Source organism: Sceloporus occidentalis, unplaced genomic scaffold (assembly GCF_023333645.1).
Source record: "Sceloporus occidentalis isolate IW3139 unplaced genomic scaffold, rSceOcc1.0.p SCAF_1, whole genome shotgun sequence".
NCBI lineage: Eukaryota > Metazoa > Chordata > Lepidosauria > Squamata > Phrynosomatidae > Sceloporus > Sceloporus occidentalis.
In genome coordinates this window covers 209,261,892-209,281,070 of record NW_028316981.1, presented here as the reverse complement: position 1 = coordinate 209,281,070, position 19,179 = coordinate 209,261,892, and the positions used below count along the sequence as shown (strand labels likewise).

Here is a 19,179-nt window from a genome sequence, read left to right as displayed (position 1 = left end):
TGTGTGTGTGTGTGTGTGGGGGGGGAGGCCTCGAGGCATATGCATGTTGGGGATCCCTTTGCATTAGATCCCCCTCCGGGGGAAGGGGGGATCTACAACCTGCCCTCCCCCCCATCCCCTTCTGCAGCAGATCCCCTCTTGCAACCCTGGCCCTGGGCTGCTGAAGGAAGAAATGCCGACCCAGCAGCCTGGCTAGAGGGAGGAGGAGGAAGGAGGAAGGAGGAGGAAGGCGCCGGCGTCGTGTGTGTGTAAGGAGGGAAGAGTGTCAGTGGGATGGTCCGGAAATCCCGTGATAAAAAGAGGGAGCCGTGAAAGTCAAGGCGGCGTCGGCATTGTCCTTGCTGCCTGGGCTGCCTCCTCCTCCTCTCGCTCCTCCTCGGACCCTCTGGGGAAGGGAAGAACTTCTTGCGCCTGCTCGCTGGCCCTGCCCTTCAGCCTCCGGATACTCACACACATGGACCCCAAGGCTCTCGGGACCCTGAGCCACTAGGAGGAGAAGGGGAGCCCAGACCCATCGCCGCCGCTTCCAAGGAGACCAAGGACTGTGCAGGTACTTTCTGCCTTTCCTCCATGGGCTGCAAGCATGGAGCTCTCCAGGGTGCTGAATGTGGAGGACGCGGTGAACTGTCCTTGGTGCTGAAAGCTCTCCCTTGCCTCCTTTGCAGCGCCTTGCAGTAGAGAGCTCCCCTAAAGAAACGTGTGTGTATATGTGTTTGTGTGTGTGTGTGATAATAAGGGTGAAGGAAGAGGGGGGGGGAATCCTACAACACAACCCCTCCCCAACACACACACACACACACACACACACACACACACTGCCTTGTGCTTGCAAAGGTTTGTGTAGGACAGAAAAGAAAAAGTGCTGAGGATGGAGGTTTGGTCTCTCAACTGGAGGTGGAGGGAAGCTGAGACTGCAAGTTCTCTGCTGGAGAGCTTTTTTCTTTCTTTCCTGGAGGGTTTCCTTATTATCCTTGCTTTGGGGAGACCTCCATTCAGTGGTGCAAAACGCAATGCGTGGGGAAGCCCCTTCTCTCCCTCTCCTTCCCTCCCTCCCTCTCTCTCTGTGGTCTCCTTGAATCCTCATTAGCATTTGAAGCATGTCTGGAACTCTTTTTTGGTGCATGCCCTCATTCTTCTCCTTGCCACAGGAGTGCCAGAGCCCAGTGTTTCTTTGGTAGCAGAAGTTTTGGAAGGGAAAATGGCCAGGTGATTCAGCACTCCACTGCCTTGACGCTGTACTATATCCTCTCTTGGTTTCATGCCCTTTGCTCTAATGCAAAACGCCTCTGACTGAGGAATGTATGGACTCTTGATTTTTACAACAAAGCTTGGTGCCTGATTTTGGAAAATTGGGGGGATATGTTTCATTTGCCCTGCAGGAGCCACAAAGACTCTATGTGTACATTCGAGGTTATCGTTGATTTACGGATCCAAACTGTAATTGCTTCTGCACACTTTTAGAGTTCCAGTCCTGTCAAGGAGCTGGATAGGAAATGCCAAAGAGCCTACACAATATTGCATGTAAAACCTATGTTCGTGAGTGGAAATGGGCAGGTTTAACTGGCTAGTTCACAGCCTCAGCTTTGTTGTCCCAACCTGAAAATCTGTGCTGCAGTTTCACCCAGTGTCAGTAGTAAGAATTAGAGTGCCTCATCACTCAAGTAAAGTTACCAGTGACTTTTAGCAGAACTGATCTCAGTTATTTTTAAGAGGAGAAATATATTTGGTTTAGCTTTGGGTTTTTATGGCATATGTGATACTGATACCATTCCAGTAGCCAATTTTCATTAAATCTCTCTCTCCCTGCCTCTCTCTCTCTCTCTCTCTCTCTCTGTCATAATGTGGTGTCTGTTATTTAACTCGATTTGACTGGAGTGGCTCTTCTGGTCAATGATGCAGACATGAGGTTGCCCATTAAGAGATTCTGACAGAGAAGCCTGCTGCTGAGATTTCAAAAAGCACAAGTGCTTCAACCTTCAAATGCCCCCAAGAGCTGCCTCTTCTCTTAATAGCTAGAGCTCTCCCCCCTTCAAAGCAGTCTCTCTCAAAACCCACCAAGGACTACTGAAGTTGTCAGTGCATACTCTTTCCCAGTTGGAAATGCCAAGTAAACCAAATGTGCTCTGGGTTCAACTGGAGAATCCTTTCTAATGTGCCAATATGAAAATGAAACAATTGCTTGGGAGGGTCATTTAAGCAGCTCCATGAGCAAATCTATTTACACATCAAATGGAAGTTAAAGCTGGTTATTGATTGATTGATTGATTTTGACACAGCTTTGCTTGATACTCTTAACAAAAAGATGCAAAACGAATAGTTCTTAAACTTCAGGAATATTTAAGTCATTGCTGTCCCATGACAATTTATGAGCACTAGATTACTTCCACCTTCTTACCCCTTAAAGGTCATATGAATGTATGTTAAGAAATGCATTACACTTTCTAGTTGTTCAAAACATGAACAAAAGAAGTAACTTCAGCTTCAGCATGAGAAATTGTGTGTGTGTGTGTGTGTGTGTGAGAGAGAGAGAGAGAGAGAGAGAGAGAATGTGTGTGTGTGTTTTTTGGGATGCTGAGCCTAGTTGACTTCCAAAAGGACAAGGAGATCTAATGCAGTAAGACATGGAGCTTGGCCCAGAATACTAAATACAGCCATCCTAATGCTAATCTTTTGCTTTGTGAATTCAGCTGCAGGCTGCAACTTGAGAACTTGTCACCATTGGACTTGCATGTGAGAACTGATCTGGTGGGAAGGAATTTAAAGCCATCACCATGGAATTTGTAATGAAACAGGCTTTAGGAGGTAAGAGGAAAATGGTGCTATTTTATCTCTGTTTACGGAAAGTTTTAAACCATCACTGTGGAATTTGTAATGGAATGACATTTGACCCTCTGACTTGTCTTATGGTGTAGATGCTTAGTGAAGGCGTGGATTTGTACCCTTCCCCCTCATAGACTGGTATTTTCAAAGCAAACAATGCCAATTTCACATTGGTAACCTTAGAAGCTAACTGGTTTCAAGAAGCCCATTATGGATGGTTGAGCTCAACGGCTTAAACGTTATCTCCCTTTGCATGTCTACTTCTTAGTCTACCTTTTGATATATTATATAAAAGATATGCTTTTTTTCATAGGTGCTTTATGGGAGTACTGTATTGTCTGTCTGTCTGTCTGTCTGTCTGTCTGTCTGTCTGTTCAGAGCCAGTGCCAGTAGGGGGCAGCACTGGGAATGGTTTCAAGCCTATAGCTATAGGGGGTTCTTGTGCATCCAGCATTCTGTTCTACACAGAGAGATGCAGTGTTTCTTCAACTAACTGTTCATTGCTTAGTAAAAAAAAACTTTGGTAGAACGTTACCAAGAACTTTGGAGAGCAGAGATACTGAAAAGAATGGGAACCCAACCATATATTTTATGACTGGGGTAGCAAGGCAAAACCAGAATGTGCATTACAAATGTAAACATATTTTAAACCAGTTTAACTGTCATAGCTCTAACTTTATGAAACAGGAAATGTAATTCTGTGGAAGACTAAGGAAGATATCTGCTATATAATTCTTATCACATTCTTGGTCCCTTCTGGTTGTTTGTGGGGGGTAAGGGGGAACTCATTTTGGTTAAAGTGGCTCTGCTGCTTTGCACTTTTAATGCAGAGGCATCCAATAGCTTTTTGATGGCTGGTGTCATTTGTAGAGAATGCTGCAGTAAGAAATCTAATGTTGATCATTAGAGCAATTGTGTGGTCTGTCTTGGCTAGTGCCTGATCTGTTAATGGATGTTCTGTTAGATTCATGGCCATGGTACAAATAATTTACAAGAATCAGTGCAAATTAAAAAGCTGTTTTAGGACTTTGCAACTGAAGTGTCTTTATGGAGGGTTTCTTTTCCCTCTTGTGTACATTACAATGCAGAATGTAATATACCTGGTCTTCCATTGACTAGTATTTCCTGGTCCTATTAAGGTTTGATTTGAAGGTCATTGATAGACCTCAATGATTTTGCAAGTCATACAAGGCTTGGGTTTTATTCCACATATTATTGTCCTGCTAACGGTAAGTTGGATGTTTATATTACATTGTGTGGGTGCAGTTTGCACCATAAACACATTATGAAGCTATCTACTTCATCAGACACATTTATATTCAATTTAATTCTTCTTTATGTACAAGGAAATTGAGTTCTGCTCATTTGCAAGTGATTTAAATGAACAGTTTGTTCCTAAAACACATACAAAAACAGAAGGTTCACAATCAGATTGTTTTATTTTATTTTTTTCTTTTGAATTCTTTGGCTGTGCATGGTTTTGCTCTTAAATCTGACTGAGTTCAATTGGTTTTCAAGAAGAAATGCATAGGAGAACCTATCCCTTTATGGCTGTGGCTGCAACAATGACAGGGGAACTGGCAAAAGATCCAATGGAACTCTTTCCCCTCCCTGCTTTTTTCTTGGTGTAGGAGGAGGCACTACAGGATATTGGCCACTGCAGAGATTAAAAATTTCATGCCCACCAAATGTCAATCATCTTGATGCTCTGGCATGCACATTATTCAAGCTGTGCGGATCAGTGGGGAAGATGTTCTTGCATGTGCATGTACCTGTTTTCATACCTGAATGGATTATATCCACAGCAATGTTTCATTCTCTCTTTTTTTTCCCCATTTGATTTGGAAATGGAAAATTTAGATTCCCCTCTAATTATTTTAATTGATGTTCATGATGCTAATCTAACCATATAAATCCAAAGTGTGCCTACCTGGAAGTAAGCACGAGTGCAACTCATGGGATATGGTACCACATAAAAGTGTAGCTGATGATATATGTATGTAAAAACATGGTTGATGATGACCGTAGCCACAGAACTTTTCATCCTTTCTTCCCATTTGACATAGAAATACCACAGTTTGCATCCCTGAAAATTGAGATATTTTTTTCCAAATTATCTTACTTGATAATCTCATGATTCTGAGGGAAACCTACTTAGAAATAAGCATTAGTGCAAAGTATGAGATTTGCATCTACATTAAAGTGTGGTTGATGAGGATGTACACAGTAGCACCACAAACATGTATGGTAGCTCTGAAGAGTACAGCTAGAATATAAAACAATCTATAAGCTTAGATCCAGTTTCTAGACCTGGCTATAACAGACTAAATGAATCAATAGGGTTTACAAACGTATTAAATTGCTATTCAGAAATTAATTAAGGGTCCAGTTGGGAGGAGCACTTTGAGTCAGGCCACAGTTTCATTGACTAAGAGAAGGAGGGAAAGGAAGAGAAAGGCAAGAGCTATACATGGCTTATACATGACTTGGTTTTTTTTTTTTTTGAGTTGGGGGTGAGATGTATAGGAGGTCAAAGGTAGCATTTGAAGGCTTTAGGAGGGAAGGCTCACCACAGCTCTTCTGGGGGGAAGCTCCAGTCACAAGAACAGCAAGGCAGAAAGGGTGGAGATGTTCAAGGTGACTTTCTTTAGACCTCAATATGTAGAGAGATCTTGTAGCACCTCTGAGACTAACAAAAGAAAGAAGTTGTCAGCATGAGCTTAAGTAGACTTAAGTCTACTTCTTCAGATGCATTTTGAGAAAGTAGACTTAAGTCTACAAAAACTCACGCTGACAACTTCTTTCTTTAATTAGGCCCGATACAAAATGACAGCCTGTGGGCAGAGTTAGGATGCAGCATCTGCATGCTGCATGTCCTAACCCTGCCCCCAGGGCACAATGATGACACCCCTCCGGTGCTGCATCCACATGATGCAGCACCGAAGGGGCGTCATAAAGCCGCACCGCTGTGGCTATGGTGCCCCTTGGAGGATGCAAAAAGGACCTGGTTTTTGCAGCTCCTTTTTGAACTCTCTGGAGGCCAGATCAGGGCCATGGCGTGAGGTTGCTGCGGCCCTGATCCGTCCAGTAATGGGGTGGCTGCAGACCACCCCTTTGGGGAGGTCTGTATTGCCCCTTAGTCTCAAAGGTGCTACAAGATCTCTCTACATACTGATTCTACAGACTTAACATGGCTGTATCTTTGAATTCTTTAGACCTGTTAACCTCCAGCTGTGGTGGACATGATGGTGACTGAAGACGATGGAAGTTATTGTCCTACATATCTGGAGAACATCCAGTTGGAGAGGACTGGTGTAAGGGATTAAGGCACTGCTTAAGCAGGAAAAATCTGGGCAAGTGCCCTTTCCAGAGAAGAAAGAGGCATCATTTTCATTTTTAAAATAAATAAAATCAATTATGTCACAATCATTTTCCATTGGAAATACTTTGTCCACCTCCGTGTGTGGTTACAGAGTTCTGTTAGCCTCTGGCATTTACCAGTATATTATAAGGCACATTAATATTAATATTAATATTAATAGTATTAATATTCTTTTCTTCTATGATGTTCTGTGCATTTTTTTTTTGTCCAAGAATTGCTCTGTAGACTTATCTTCCTGGCTTTTGGCTGAGTTCACTTGAGATCAAGATGTCTAATTTCATCAGGCATTTTAGGACACAGGCTAGATGACGACACTTCCTACATAGTGTGTCTGATTTGCACTTAGACATCCTTAGCATAAATCCACTGGAAACAGTTAATCATGACTTACACATTTCAGTGGAACTTCTCCAAGTATGACTAAGTTTGGATCCAATCCACTGTCTTATCACCCCCCACTGTTGAAATTAGAGACAGGGTTTCTAGGTTATGGTCTGGTAGCCCTTGGATAACGTGTAATGCTTTGGAACAGAAGCAGAATTTAAAAACAATCTCATCCATTTTACCAAACTCTTATCTAAGTACAATAACAGAGTGTTGTTTGTTCTAAAGGTGTGTTTTCAGAATGCACACTGAAACAACACTTGGGAATGTATATAGACTTGTGAGCAGTAACCCAAAATCCATAAATGCTTTCAGTCCTCTTTCCACACTTTCTGAAGCCCTCCAGGGCATGCCCAGGTCTTCAGATCCCTCCATTTTAATATTTTGGAATAATTTTAAGATTGTTTTGCTCCCACAATTACAACCTCAAACCCCAGAAAAGGTTTCCCAAATGGTTGTAAATCAGCCAAAAATTGAAACCAGAAGTGACATTGCAACATTTCTGGCTTTGGATTTTCATGGCAATGCAGCCAACTGTTCAACTGTCTATTTACCTGTGAATTAATAATAATAATAATAATAATAATAATAATAATAATAAATTTTATTTATATACCACCTTTCCAAAGGATCAAGGCAGTTTACAATAATGCACCTGTTGAATTGCCCACCCCTGGTTCAATGAATCACTGCATGAAGAAGTCATCATGTCCTTGTGACAAATTATAAATATCTATCAAACATCCTTGATGAGAAATAGCCTAAAGGAGGCATTCCAAACAGACAATTTTGTAGCAATGGGTGGCTTCAATTGCCCCCACACAGAATGGGCAAGTGCTTCTTCATGTCAGAACAAAGCTTTAAATTCACTAGGCACACAACAATAGTTGATCAAGGAATAAACCAGAAAAGAGGTGAACATAGATTCAATCATATGTGGTGTCCATAATCTGGCATGAAATATAAGCGTTGTTTGGCTAAATGAAAACAATGACCATAACACAGATGAGCATGAGTGGGAGAGCATGCCTGTCTGAATTTATTTATTTATTTAATATGCTGCCTTTCTCCCAAACTGGACCCATGCCATCTGTGATGGCTGATGACATTCATGTCAGGAGAGATGGTAAATCCACACTGATTTTGAGCGTGAACTATAAAAAATCTCTCCAAGACACTGAATCTATTTAAAGGATAAAGGGACTGGACAGATGGGCAGAAAGGGGTGGCGAGATGCCGCCCCTTTCTGTCCCGGATGGAGGCCGCAGCAACCAAGTGCTGCGGCCTCTGGGAGCCCTAAAAAGAACCTGCTCCCAGCAGATTCTTTTTAGGCTGCGTGCGGGGTGCCATTGGCACCATGATGACATCCACATGATGTGGTGCTGTTTGGTTGCTGCACCACATGGACATCATCATCGCACACCCCATCTGTACGGGGGAATGCCAAGAGGGCACCCGGGGAGCGCAGTAGGGTTGCTAAGTGTATAAACACTCAGCCCCTGCACACCCCTAGTTCGGGTCCAGGTCGGTGCAAAGCACCTGTCTGTTGAGCCCCAAAGTTCTACACTTTGAATAGCCTCTTTAAAGTCTAGACTACAATTCAGAGTAGATTTACTGCACCAGTGAGATGGAAGCCACCAGCCACTAATTAATCTACCCTTCCTTGAAGACCAACACTTATTGAACTTTTCATAGATTAGAATGTGGGTCACTGCTAATCGTGGCTGCTTTTGCAAACATGCAGAGCCGCAGGGATCTGCTACATCAGGCTACATGCTCTGGTCTGACCTCTAGTTTTCATGGTTCTCCTTCAGCTCCTCCTGTTGGATCTCATGGATCCCATCCCTTATTCGCCTCTTCTAACCACACCCTTTTTGATTTTTGTCCCACCCCTTCTGCAGTGCTTCAGTGTTCAAACACATCTTTTCTAAAGCAGAGAAATTGAAACTTGTTTGCATTTGCTGGGCTAATTTATCACTGCTTATCCCATCTGGACCCCTAATTAATTTCTGATTTAGGTGCCTGAATGATCAGGGAGGTCACCTCAGATGGAAATGCTTGAAAAGTAATTGGATGTACAACCCACTGGGGCCTATTCTCCTGCACAGTGTGGCTTACTTTTGAGTAACCCACCATAAGATGGCCATCTGTCTGTCTGTCTGTCTGTCTGTCTGTCTGCCTGCCTGCCTGCCTGTCTCTCTCTCTCTCTCTCTCTCTCTAACATTTTGTCTGCATTTGGAATGCATTTAAAAATGATACAGAATTGACAGACCTTTCGTTTTTTTTTTTGTGGAAATAACTTAACAGGTAGTAGTGTTATGGAAAATGGCTCAAGTTGCATTGGCCTTGCTTAATAAACAGCATGCAGTGCCACTGCTGGTGTCATCTTTCCCCTTCTCTTGTACCAATGGCTTAGTTTAAATTATGGGATTCACAGCAAGCCCCCTTAGCAGATGTCTGCCCCAGGAGACCCTGTGAACACCTTGTGATACAACACCTCAGCACATTGACTTCTCAGATTAGGAGCAATATACAGCTGGAGCTCTCTTAGCTCTATACCCAGATATAGAAAAACAGTGTTTGAGCCTCTATGAACTTTTGCTTCTCTTTCTGACATGGATTAGCCCCAGATGGGTTAGCCAGGGCTATATTGGGCAGATACTTGGGGATACAATTCAGCCCCTTGGATAGTTCCTTTGAAGTTTGAACTAAAACCCAAAGGAGATTCAGCACCTCGCTGACATACAGAGACCACCACAGTGCACAGGTATTCCTTCTACTTGCATAACAGTTGCTCATGCAGGTCTTCCTTACTGATGCACTGTACTGATTTAGTAGAGAGGTTGGATGATATCAGCTCTTTCCTCATGTACACATGCCAGTATGCCCACACACAAGATTCAAGGCTATGGTAGTGACTTCAGGAGGCAATACATCTTGTACCCCAACTTGCATCTTAATTCTGAAATCAAACATGGGCTGGAATCTGGTTGGTTCATCTCAACTAGAGGAAACCCACTGAGTCAGTTATTGAATGGTAACTCAACATATAGGTATGTCCAATTGCTTCAGTGCCTCTATTCTGGTTGAGGCTAACAATAACATTTCAGCTATGGTAAGTTTGTTGTTCATTAAGATGGGTGAGGGTGTGACTAACATTAAGGATGTAAGTAGAAGTCAAAGACATAGACAAATTAGTCTGGAAAATAAGTATGCAGAGGGGTCTTGTAGCACCTTTAAGACTAACTGAAAGAGAAAAGTTGAGTAGACTCAGGTCTATGAAAGCTCATGCTACCAACTTCTCTCTTTCAGTTAGTCTCAAAGGTGCTGCAAGTTCCCTTTGCATTAAAGATGTAAGACGTCCCACTGGGTTTGGTGATACTATTTATGTGCTTTTAATTAGACCTAGGGTTCTCTGTATCTTAAAGACAGAGGATCTTTTAAAACAGCAACAACAACAGCCTAACCAATCAACCAACCAACCATCTAATTGCTGTTGTATAGCCTAAACTTGCTTGCACAACCCTCTTGGGTATTACATCACCAGTGGGAACTTAGTGGGAGCTGTAGTCTCTCTAAAGCTAGATGTGCGATGGTTTGTACTATTAAAGGCGGAATAGCACCTATTTATGTGCTTTGTACAATTTTGGTCTGCTAACATTTTCAAAAAAGGTGAAATGAGTCAGGAAATCAATGCGACGTAATGAGGCAAGGTGCACAAAACAGGTTGAAAATGTGTTGAGGAAGAACACAAGTGTATTTTCCTACTTTGGAGCAAACTGAGATTATAATAACAGGTTCAGGCTCAATTGATTGGTTTGACAATTTTAAATTAGCTAATTTCAAACTAGTCAGACTTAGTCACTGTGCAAAACACATCAATACACAACAAAACAAATGAAACGTACCGCCACTTTTTCATGCGCATATTAGCCTGTCCCTTTGTCATTACCTATAAACTATGATGAACCTGCTTATATGAGCTACTTATCAAGAATTTGCAGCATGGTTTGGATTCGGGAGCATATTTGCAGCAATATTGACCTTGAAACAATGTCAAACTCGCAGCCAGCATTGAGGCAGCTGTTAGAATTTAGAGTGATGCAGGATTAAGGAAGCAAATGAAAACCATAAAATGATCTTGGAGCCAAGGAAGCCACAAAAGATGTTTTGTGAACTCATGGACTGGGAGAAGAGAGCAATGAAAAACTGACAAAAACATACAGAGCAGGTTTGAAACATTTGTTTACCTGGGGTGGAAACAACGGTCAGTGCTTTCCTCTTGCAGTATAACAATATAAGAGGGATAAATTGAATAACGGACTATTTGGCATCCTTTAAAGCCACCATAAGGCCAGGTTGTTGTTATCTGCCTTCAAATTGACTCTTACTTAGGGCATCTCTGTCCTAGGGTTTTTTACGGCAAGCTTTATTCACGGGAGTTTTGCTATTGCCTTCCTATGATTCTGAGAGAGTGTGACTTGCACAGTGGGTTTCTGTGAGTGAATGGGGGATTTGAACCCTGGTCTCCCAGAGTCCTAGTTCCAACACACAAACAACTACACTGTGCTGGTTCATACCTAAAGCAACACCTAGGAGTAAGGTGCATTGAAGCCAACAGGGTTTATTTCAGAGTGGACAGCAGAAGGATTGCTCTGTACATACTCTAGCACTGCACTGTAAATTCAGATGTATAGGTATGTATAGGATAGAGTGCTGTATTGTATCACTGTCAAGCCATCCCTGTACAGAAAGGTATAAGGGATGCATTTGTCTAAAACATTTCCATTTTTACCTGCATGCTTGCACTTCCAGGCAGGTGGACATATATACATTTCTATCCCCCAGTGGCATTAGACCATGCAGTTAGATAATACTGCTGCACTGTTCTACTTTTGGCATGTGCTTAGATAATAAATAGAGGCATAAAAACCGGAGAACAACTTTCCAGCGGGAATTAGATCTGAAGCAGGGCAGTGATCCGTATTTAACTGTGTTGTTGTTGTGTGCCTTTAACCCATTTCTGACATATGGTCACCCTAAGGTGACCCTAACGCTCCCATTGGTTTTTCTGGGCAAAATGGTTAACTGTAATGTAGAGTATATCATAAGCAGAATTCAAACCAAAGTTTGCTAGAAAATTCCTTCTGTGATTATCCCCCCCCCCCTTGTTATTTGGAGTCCTGTAAGGTTGTGTAAACTATAAACAATAGCTATTCAAATATGCTCTGCAGCAGTAAACAAGTACATGCAGATACAAAAGTATGCATTAGTCCTTAATTCCCCCCCCTCCTAAATTTAATTTGCTTTCAATTTGCTTGATGTCTTCGAGCCCCGCTCTTTCTCAGCAAATACAGTTCTTAAAATCCCTGCTAGGTGGCACGGTAAACCTCTTCAGAGCATGCTTTGTGATTGAAACAGACCTGTGAAGTCCTCATCAAATCATCCACAAGCGCAGGATCTCTGTTCTTGCAAGATTCTGTTTTAAAACTGTTTACTATTTGGGTTCATCACTTGATACACAAGAAAAACAAATACCATAAAGATAAAGAAGGGAGGGAAAACATTGCAAGCCAGAGAGAAAGAACAGCACCAAGGTAAAGGACTGAAATGTTTTATTACGGGAACACACTCTGCCTGGTGTTTGTTCCTGAACGTGACTCAGCTTGTGTAGAAACCTATACTCTCTGTTCTCCATACAGCAGGATGGATTCATCACGTAATTCCAATTCTAACTCTCTACGCCAGCTTCCTATTTCCTTCCAGGTACTGGCAGTTATTATTATAAAGAGGGGATATAATTTTTCATTAATTTCAATCTTGAAGGAAGCAACAACTCATTTTAGTCATTTTCTGCAGAGTTTTAGAAGACTATTCACATTCTGGGATATATTCTGGTGCATAATTCACACATTTTTTTTAAACACACGTCACAGCATTTTTTGCAAAGGTAACAGAACTTTTTGTACAGAAAATAGCACTCCTGTGGAGAAAATGCTGTTTCCTACACAGACAATGCAATTTTATGTGTGAAAAAATGTGCAAATTTTGTGGAGAATAAGTCCTAAAATGGGAAGATTCCCATCAGTCCAGAACTCGGGATTCTTGAGATGCACATTTTTGACCATTTTTCAATATTGTCAAATATTCTTTCCCTCCTTGTTTTAATGCCCCGAGTGGCTTCTGCCATGTGTAACCATGCCTTGGGGACCATCACTTTATTCTGTTTACTTTAATGTGAACTCGTATTGTTTCTCTTCCATTATTAGGTTTTGCTATGCTGGAATATGAATCAGGCTTTTCCAGTCATGGCACCTCGCCTGTGGCCCTCTCTTCCTAGATACAGTGACTTGATACTCTCTTCCTTCCTATGATATCAACATATGCTTAGGCCTTTCCTCTTGAGTAATATATATATTTTTTTAAAAAATGATAATTAGTTGTATAAAATTGGTATCAGAATTTTGAGTGCTACTTACTATTGTTGTTGTGGTGGCGTGCCTTCAAGTCATTTCTGACTTCATGGGGTTTTCTTGGCAAGATTTGTTCATAGGAGGTTTGTCCTGAGACTGAGAGAGTGTGACCTGCGCAAGGTCAGCCTGCAGATTTGCATGGTGGAGAGGGGCTTCTAATCCTGGTCTCCAGCATCATTGCCCAACACTCAGACCATTACACCATACTGGCTCCTATACTTACAGTAAACATATTCAATTAACACACACACACACACACAAAACACCTTTTCAGTTTAAGTGCAGGTGTTTCCACACTACACATTTACATACTTTGATGCCACTTTAACTACCACAGCTCCATCCTATGGACTGCTAGGATTTTTAGTTTAGTGAGAGACCTAGACTTCTGTAGTGCACTTCCCTTAATTACATCATTACCATTCTCTGGGCAGACAATTCTGAGTCCTCTAGAAAACTACAAATTTCAGGATCCCATGGGATCAAGCCATGGTAGTGAAAGTGGTATCAAAGTGCTTTAAGTGTGTAATATGGACACATCCAGGACTGGGGAATGGCAAGTGTTAAGAGACAGCAGGCAAGACTAAAGATAAACCAATGATCCAAGACTTCATCAGCAATTAACGCTAGACGATAACAGGAAGACTTCTTATATTCCTTCCTTTTCAGGAGGATCCAACACCTAGATTAGGAACTAATTTCCTGAGAAGTTGCCAGCTGCAGTTCATTAGATCACCACATGGGGCAGTTGGCCCTTCTTATACATGGATCTTTTATACACAGATTCAACCATCTATGGTTTGAAAATGTTTTAAAAAAAGAAATAAATGTCAAATATCAAACCTTGATGTTCCATTTTTTATAAGAGACACTATTTTTCTATGTCATTATATTTAATGGGACTTGAGCATCCACAGATTTATCCACGGGGGATGTTGGAACCAAACCCCAGCGTATAACAAGGATCCACTTTAGTCTTAGCAGTCAATGTCAGTTTCTCATTCCTGGTAATTGTTTCCTGAGTGTGAGGATGCACAGGAATGGCTGGAGTGGTGATGGTGGAAATAGGGATTTGAGGACCATTAATCAGATGGTGTTTACCTTGTTTGTTTTATGCCAGCACCTTCTTTCGTATTTTACAGCTCACTGTATACATTGTAGAATGGTGACTCATACCTTCATGCATGATTTAAGACAAGATCTGAAAGTATAACTTTACATTGTTCTACCTGTGCACACACCACTGCAGAAAGAGAAAAGAAAGGGCTATGTAGGTTCCTTGTCTCACATGAACATAAACTGATGACGTTAAATAATAACTTTGCCTGCTCTTTTGTTCCTGCTTCATGGTTTGTGAATCCTTCATAATTTTGCTGTTGCAATACTCCAATTAACTCCTATTGAATATCTATATATCTATTGTATTTATTATCTATATCTATGTCTATGTCTGTATCTGTCTATCAGTCAAAGGACAAAGCATCATTTTAAACAGGTTTGGGAAATGTGTGGCCTTGCAGATATTGTTGAATTATACGTCCCATCAGCCCTAATCACTGAAGGTAGCGTGTGCTGAAGGATGATGGAAGCTGCAGGTCAACAACAGCTAGAAACCCATGTGTTTCCTTGTCCTACAAAAAGTAGCTGGAGACTAAAAAAAGAAAAAGCATAAATCTGTCAGAAATGATCAGCTTAGACAAGTGTGCATGATGCTTTATTGACAGGTCACTGAAATATTTCCAGACCTTTCCAGGCTGTTGGAAGGCTGTTGCAAAATAAATAAAGGCAAACATTATAGAGTTCGAGTGTTTTTAAAATAAAATAAATGAATAAATAGTTCAATGTTATGTGAAAGATTCACATGTGAAAGAGTGAAAGATTCAAGAATGATGCGGATTCCATAATACTAATACCAGACATTTATAACCAGGGTTCAATTCCCAGCTCAGCCATGGAAAAACCCTGGGTGATCTTGGGCAAGTCACACTCTTTCAGCCTTAAAAGAGGACAATGGCAAACGCCCTCTTGAGAAATTTGCCTTAAGAACCCTATGATAGCTTTGCCTTAAGGTCATTATAAGTCAGAAAGAACTCAAAGGCACACAACAACAATAACAAGTTTGTAAACTTCATGGGACTTCCTTCCTTCCTTCCTTCCTTCCTTCCTTCCTTCCTTCCTTTTTTTCTCCTTCTCAGAGTCCACTTTACCACCTGCCTGTTTGAGCTACCTTGCCACCACCAGACATTGGTTCGGTAGTGGAATCTTTTGGCTGATCAAACCAGCCAAACAAGGCAAAGCTGCTGTGTGTTAAGCCATGAAAGCCATCACCATGATAAATATTTTATAGACTAATAGCAAACTCAGTTCTCCAAATGCCAGTCTTTCTATAGTCAAGTTTTAAGAAGCCAAAATAGTATGGCCTATACTCAGGATGGTGGTATCAGCAGCATACCCTCCAACTGTCTCGATTTGGCAGACAGTCCTGGCTTAATCCTTTATTGTCCCATTTCCATCTGCTTTTAAAAGGTCCCAGTTGCTCTGTCCTGTAATATGCATTGGTTAAAATAATACTTGGTGAAAAAGCAACACTCTTTGGCTTCCAGACTTTACCTGTTCGTCCTCACCTTCCTTCATTGCTGGAAACTGGATTCAAACTGGAAAAGTAAACTCGGTTAACTCAGCAGGGGAAGAAGGGGAAGATTCCACACCCTTTTCTCTCCTCCTTCTTTCAGACAAAAAGAAAGTGCTACAGCCTTTCCTAGCTTATGTGTTCTTCCTCATTAATACCTTTTGCTATTTTGACCACACTGGTGCTGCTGGGCCACATGCATCCCAGTTTCCCTCTGTGAAATGTTGGATGGTGTGCAGCCATGACAGTTAGAGCTTGTCTATAACAAGCAGAATATTCGAGGTTGCTCCTGGAGTATTCTGACCCCAGAGCTGCCCTGTAATCCCCCCCCCCCATTACACCTGGAGTCTGTAGCAATGCTGCATGGCTGTCTACTCATGCTTCCCTACTGTGCCACCTGGCACCACTGGTGCTGGCCTGAATAGCCCCCTCTGAGGCCAGAAACAAGCTGCCCAGTATTGATTACAAATTCTGCAAACTCCAGAGCAAAAAAAAAAATTGTTGTTGTTTTTTTACACTAGCATAAGGGAGGGAAAGGTGGATTTGGTGTGGAACTGGCATTCCCATCATAAATACAGCCTGTACTCATATTGGGATTTAATTCTCTATCATGTAATCAAAAGACACAGAAAGAATATTTGGGGAGAAATTATCAAAATAATGAACTATATTACAACAATGTCCCAAAGGAAAGAAACCACAGCTCTACCATATATACAATTACCATATATTTCTATATAATCAACCACGTTGCACTAATGCTACAAAACACAGGATACACAATACAAAATGCCCTGGAGAACTATATATCCCAAATTGTGCCCACTGTGCTTCCTCTGGTCTTAACAGCAGTGGATAGTAAAATGTTTCAGCAAAATTGTTCCCAGAAGTGGTAGATAGATAGCAAACGGTAGTGGAATGTGCTTTCTCAAATCTGCTCAACCTCTGTTCCAGAAATATGAATTCCACAAGTCATGGACAATAGTCAACACTTTGGTGGTTGCTGCAACACAGAAAACAGGTGGTGGAAAATGTAGGCAATAAATAGACAGTAACTGTAGTAGGTAGGCGATACTAACTTCAGGTTTTTTTTTTTTTTTTTTTAAGCAGTTTCACTATTATTCATCAGTAGTAATAAACTGTATATTCCAGCTAAGCATTGATTCCAAAAATCAATATCCAAGATGCAATTTTCCCAAAAACTTTCTATCAATCTGTGAATATAAAAGTCACACTCTCTCAGACTGTGAGGATGGCAGTGCCAAACCCCCTCTGAAGAAACTTGCCAAGAAAATCCCATGATAGGTTAGGGTCACCATATGTCAGAAATGACTTGAAGGCACACAACAACAACAACAACAACAACAACAACAACAAAACATGTAGTCTGGTCTCTGTGAGGACTGGGCAGGAGCTGCTTCATTTAGTCCCTGTAGACAGGGCCATAGTGCTAAAATTGTGTACTGTGAAAGGACCCTCACAGAACTGTCTGGAAAGGATTGTGAATGCTCAGTGGGCAAAGAATGCTGACTGAATGGGGTACACTGGAAGGAGGTATGGGTCTTTAGCTGGTATCTTGAGCAAGAACACTTCACACTCCAATGTACTGCTACAGGCCCAACAGCAGAACATAGAACCACTAGCAAAAATAAAGAAACCCATCTTGTTCCCTGTGTAGTACAGCCCAGTTTCAAAGAAAGCAAACTAGAGGTGATTCCTCAACTGGAACAGTATGTGTGTGTGAATACTCCAAGCCACAACTCTCCCCCAAATTGGTTTAGGATTTGAAAGCAAATTGAGTAACAGCTGCAGCTTTTTCTTTTATTTGTACAAAGGGGGAGCTCACTTTTGATATGCCTCTGAATGAATGCTCACAACATCCCCAGGGTCGACACTTGTATGGTTGGAAGCTTGCCTAGATGAAAGCAACATTTCTGGACCCCTACATTATGCTTGGATAAGGCAGATGCATTGAAAATAGTAGGCATAAATGAGCAACGATGGAGGTTTGGGGCCAATTTTCTGCCACTGAGACCTTCCAGAGGTTACATGCACTGCCAAACATATCAAAAAAGGAAACTGGAATTGAGCAGAAGGTCATTTCTAGCTCAGAAAAAGTGGTGGATTTTCTTTACTGAACATACTGTGGAATCCTTGCGACCTATTTAAAAGGCAGATGACCATTGACAATTCATCACTACTTTGGCCAGAAAAGAAAAGGTCTGGATAGATCAGGAGCTGCACAAACAGACTTTAGGACTACACTTTGCCCACACCTAGGGCCCTTTCACACTACTGATTTATAGCACTATGATTCCATGTTAATTGCCATAGGAACATCCTATGGAATCCTGGGATTTTCTGTTTAGGAAGGAATATTTTGAATTCTCTGCCAAAGAGACCTAGCACTTCTCCAAACAACAGCAGGATTCCACCTGATTCATCCATGACAGTTAAAATGGAATCATAGGACTATAACTGTGTAGAGTGAATGGACTCTTGATGTATGTTCTGTACATTCAGGAGTAGATTAGTTGCAGTGGTGTTTTGATTGTGCCCAAGTCAGGGCCTGCTCCAAACAGTTTGCTGTCAGAGGAATAACAACAAATTCTTCCCCATCAAAAAAGCCAGCGGAAGGGAGAAAGAAAGAGAGAGAGAAAGAAAGAAAGAGAGAGAGAGAGAAGAGAATTTTGGTACCTGAGGCAAAAAGTCACCAAAAGCATCTGTCCCAGAACTGGGAATTACCTTGAAAAGGAATTAACAATAGTTATACCTCTAAGGGAAGCTGGTTATTGGAATCACAGTTTCAAAAAGTAACTGTACATTTCTCCCCATAGAAAGTTCCAATGTGAAGTCAAAGGCTTTCATGGCCGGCATCCATAGTTTTTTGTGGGTTTTTTCAGGCTATGTGGCCATGTTCTAGAAGAGTTTATTCCTGATGTTTTGCCAGCATCTGTGGCTGGCATCTTCAGAGATGCTGGCAAAATGTCAGGAATAAACTCTTCTAGAACATGGCCATATAGCCTGAAAAACCCACACAAAACTATGGATACTGGCCATAAAAGCCTTCGACTTCACATAACTCTACATTGCTACTCCTTTTTTAAAAGGGGGGGAGGGAAGGGGGGAGAAAAGAAAATAGGAAGCAGAATTTGCTTCCCTAGTATGTAAAACACACCCAGACACTCCATAACTATAAAAGTATATATCATCAACCATGTTTCAGTACCATAACCTTCAACTCCACATCACAGGATTCCATAGGATGGAACCATGATAACTGAAGTGCTACTATACTGTGTTGCCTGAAAGGGCACTTAGTAATGACTTTGGCCTGTTACAGACTGCCAAAATAAAGCTGCTTCGGGTCTCTTTGGAGGTATGCTATTTAAATGATGAATGAGTCCTAAGAGTCCGGAGGTCGCGCCAAAGCCACACTCCATTCCTAAGCACTCAAGTGCAGCTTAGGTGCAGTTTCTGGATTCTTAGGA

The 19,179-nt window shown here is 41.6% G+C and overlaps 1 protein-coding gene across 1 annotated transcript in view; it reads left to right on the top strand.

Annotated features, from left to right (window-relative positions):
• Nucleotides 1-268: 268 nt before the first annotated feature.
• Nucleotides 269-19,179, top strand: part of LOC149323296 (complexin-1) — a 187,375-nt gene continuing 168,464 nt past the window's right edge. The window contains exons 1-2 of the mRNA XM_089488715.1: nt 269-550; nt 2,688-2,802. Coding sequence (XP_089344841.1) covers nt 2,772-2,802 — 31 coding nt within the window. The 5' untranslated portion in view covers nt 269-550; nt 2,688-2,771. The remainder of the gene's footprint in view (nt 551-2,687; nt 2,803-19,179) is intronic.